Source organism: Echinops telfairi, unplaced genomic scaffold, assembly GCF_000313985.2.
Source record: "Echinops telfairi isolate 266 unplaced genomic scaffold, ASM31398v2 ScPeMD7_7474;HRSCAF=8512, whole genome shotgun sequence".
NCBI classification, from domain to species: domain Eukaryota; kingdom Metazoa; phylum Chordata; class Mammalia; order Afrosoricida; family Tenrecidae; genus Echinops; species Echinops telfairi.
In genome coordinates this window covers 7,587,091-7,590,832 of record NW_022111378.1, presented here as the reverse complement: position 1 = coordinate 7,590,832, position 3,742 = coordinate 7,587,091, and the positions used below count along the sequence as shown (strand labels likewise).

The following is a 3,742-nucleotide window of genomic DNA, read 5'->3' as shown; positions in this document are numbered from 1 at the left end:
GGTGGTGGTGGTGGTGGTGGTGTGCCCGTGAGTTGGTGCTGACGTGTCCCACGTACAACAGCCCAACCTTGTGTTACCTGCGAGCCCCTGAGTGCAGCCCCTCCATACAAGGGGCCTAAATCAAGTTTCTGCCATCTGCAACTGACCAATCTTTATGATCGCATTAAATTTCAATGAAATTATACGCAATTTTAACACTCGGGAAAAGATTGCGCGTTGTTGGAGCTTTGTATTGACATTAGTATAAAGGCTTCCTTGAGAGACATAGAATCCCTTTGTTTTGTTGAAGTTGGCGATGTTATTTGAAAATCAATTACAAGTAGAATTTGTGTTATTGCCTATTATTCATAATAGCTCCCCATTTTAAGATGCAAAAGAGATGCTAATGCAGTAGTCCACTCTGCCATGGCTTCACTCCACAGCCTCAGTTCTACTTCTCAGCCTATTCCTAAGAACCTCTCGCTGCTGATAGCAGTGGAGAAAGTGGCCTGAGTGAAGGACATGGGAGTTGAGTGGGTGGACTTCGCTAGCCTTCTGACATTCTTAACAGTTGAACTCTTTCCTCTCGGCTCTAGCTGAGGGTGAACTAGAACCGGCCAAGAAAAAGTGGAAGGAGCAACTTGCCTACTTGGAATCTGAAGAATTTCAGAAAATTCTAAAGGCCAAGTCTAAGCACACAGGCATCCTCAAAGAGGTGAGAGAGCCCAAAAGACAAAGAGTGGATTTGCTCGTCACCGGCCCTGGCATTCCCCGTGCCTCTTCTCTAATGGCACTATTTCATGTTGCTCCCTTTTCCTGAAGTCAAACTCACGGGTAATGTAAGTGATGTCCACAAGTAACTCCCGCATTCGCCATAAATGTGGTAGGGTCACCAAGATCCGGAAAAAGTAAAATGAATGCATTCGACATCACTGAATGGTACATGCAGGAACTTGAATCACTTGAATCGTTTTCTTTTTTGCCGTATATACTCTCAATAAGAACACATTTGTTTAAAAAAGGAAAACAACAAAAGTAGGTATTTCAGTATGTTGCTACGTAGGCACAATTACACTAGAAGAAATTATAAAATAGACTTACATTTAAAAGTATAAATGAGGCAGCTAGAAATGAAGACTAATAGGCATGTGTTTTCTTGGCAACTTTTTTAATGCCACCATGGGTATATTTCTCGGACAGTGATTTTTTTTTTTTTTTTTTAGGATAAAACTGAGAAACTTTCACACACACACACACAGTATGAACGCCACGCACACACATTTTAGGGTTCTATATAACAGTTGGGTTCTAGGGTTGTGTTCAGCTTGTCAGCGGCCTAATACCCCACAGAACATTCAGAAGCCACGTGGGAACAATTCTTTGTTGGGGGTGGAGGGTGCTGCTCAGTATTGAAGAAGGTACCGCAGCCTTTGTCCCTGCCAGGAGTGCCCCTCAATCATTAGGACCGCAAAAAACATTCCACGCCTTTTCAAAGCAAGTCCCTTCGGGGCAGTACCATCCTCAGGTCGTGCCGCTGCTCGGAAAGGTCTGCTCCTCGTGCCATTCACCATGACTAGCCAAGCCAAGACCTGCATGTCACACATCTCCCCACTGGACTTGACGCCCGTTCAGGAGAGGTGCTACAGTCACCCAGACTGTCACCCTGAGCCCCTGCCTCTTGTGGCCACCAGAAGGCTAGACCCTTTTCCTCTCTAGCTGCAGTGACTCCCCAGCTTGCCCGCACTCAGCTGGCCACAGCTCTCTGCCCTCATACCTCTTTCCACTTGTTCTAAACAAAGGGATGTCTCCCGCCAAGCACTTGATCTGGAGACTAATGTCTAACAGGCTGCGCTGTTACCGCGAGACTCCTGCCGAGTACATCCCCTATGTTGAATGTGTAGGTACTTGACTCAGTACAATGTTGTTTGGAATCTTTGTGGTTTTGATTTGTATTTGGTGTTTTAAAAAGCTAGTGCTTTTTTTTTTTTTTTACCTACTAAGGGTTGTTTCTACTTAAATCTTCCAGTGGCTGTCAGCTCATTTAGGTTTTGTCAAATGTCTTCATAAAATTAAACTGTCTTTTCTGTTCTCTTGATTATTAATGAGCTGCTACCCGGGTAGATATATGATTGGGTACCAGGCTCCTCCGTGCCTTGTCATTACAGGCCGAGGCAGAGCTGCAGGAGCGCTATTTTGAGCCACTGGTGAAAAAAGAGCAAATGGAAGACAAGATGAAGAACATCAGAGAAGTGAAATGCCGCGTGGTGACGTGCAAGACGGTGCGTGAAGGAGGGCTTGGGCCCCGCGGCCCTGTTCGTGTTGGGAGTTGAGAATGTGGGCTCATAGCTCATGTCTGGAGACCAGCTCATGTTGTTTACGTAGACTGGAAACAAGCCACATTGGGAAACCAGTTCTGGCTCCCTGCCTGCTTGGCTGCTTCTGTCTGATGAGAGAGCAGTTATAGATGAGTCTCCCCTGGCATCAGACCACTGCTCCCTGCTCTGTGCATGAGACTCTGCCATCTCTTTCCCCTGGACCCCTGCATCATACTTGTTCTTACTTCTCAAGTTCCTAATATCTATTTGATCTTCACAACCTCTGGGTCCTTGGCTAAACTATCTGACTTGGCATCCTAATATTTATGTCTTTGGTGATTCTTTCGTTTGCAAGAATTCCAAGGAGTTAGAGATGAAAGAAATCCCAAAGTCCAACTCCTCTGAGATGCTCATCTGCTCCGCTGAGTATATTATATTCCCTCGTGTTTTCAGTTCTGCGGAATCACTGCAGTGAGGAAATGTCTCAGGTGGTGGGTGCTGTTCGGTCCAAAACCCAAAGGTCGGGCAGGGGTGAGCCAGATGCTGGGTCCAGAGGACATTATCCACTCCTGGCTCTTGCCAGTGATGAGATCACACCCCCTGCTTGTCAGAGGGCTTTTTTTTTTTAATGTGCCCCAGAATAGCACTGCTCACAATTACTCCCCCCACTTCTTACCAGACTCATGCAAGGCAAGGTTGTTTGGTTGCGGGGGAGAGGGGTGGCGGGGGAAGCTACCTGGTACAATCAAATTAACATATAGCCCTCCACCCAAATATAATGCACTGTCCACCCTGGACTGTATCTTGTTTTTGCACACACCATGTGCAAATGTTTGTGTGGCAGGATGTTTCCAGTTGACATTGGCCTCGTGCTAATCTTAATCAGCCAGGCTTCCCCCAGGCCACTCCAGAAGCAGCATTTCTCCTGGAGCATATGGTTCCTTACATCCATCACAGTAACAGCAACCAAACTGCCATAGAGTGGATGCCAATTCACAACCTTATAGCACAGGGTGGACTTGCCCCTGTGAGTTTGCGAGACTGTAACTCTTTACGGGAGTGGGAAGCACGTCTTTCTTCTAGGGAGCAACTGGTGGTTTCGAACTGCTGGCCTTGCGATTGGCAGCCCTACTTATAACCACTCTACCACTAGAGCTCCTCTTTTGGTTTGTTTTTGGAGTAGATAATGCCCTCCAAAGTAAGACTATCTAACCACAGGTGTATGAAATCCAGAATTATATCACATAAGGCATTATGGCTGGGAGGACCTTATTCATTGAGCATAATTCAGTGGCTTAGCAACTAAAATGTCTCAAGTCCAAGTGTGACTGATATTTTTGTTCGTGTTTTCAGAATTTTCACCTTATGTCTGTTGGGAGATCCCAATCCTAAGTCCTCTGTTCCAATGTTAATAAGTAAGAAGTGTTTGCAGAGAATCTTGCAGAACA

The 3,742-nt window shown here is 45.9% G+C and overlaps 1 protein-coding gene across 2 annotated transcripts in view; it reads left to right on the top strand.

Moving 5' to 3' along the window:
• MCM10 (minichromosome maintenance 10 replication initiation factor) overlaps nt 1-3,742 on the top strand; it is a 30,465-nt gene that overhangs the window by 20,614 nt on the left and 6,109 nt on the right. For both annotated transcript variants that reach the window (XM_013007591.2, XM_045285637.1), the window contains exons 15-16: nt 576-694; nt 2,145-2,258. In XM_013007591.2, the coding sequence (XP_012863045.2) occupies nt 576-694; nt 2,145-2,258 (233 nt within the window). The remainder of the gene's footprint in view (nt 1-575; nt 695-2,144; nt 2,259-3,742) is intronic.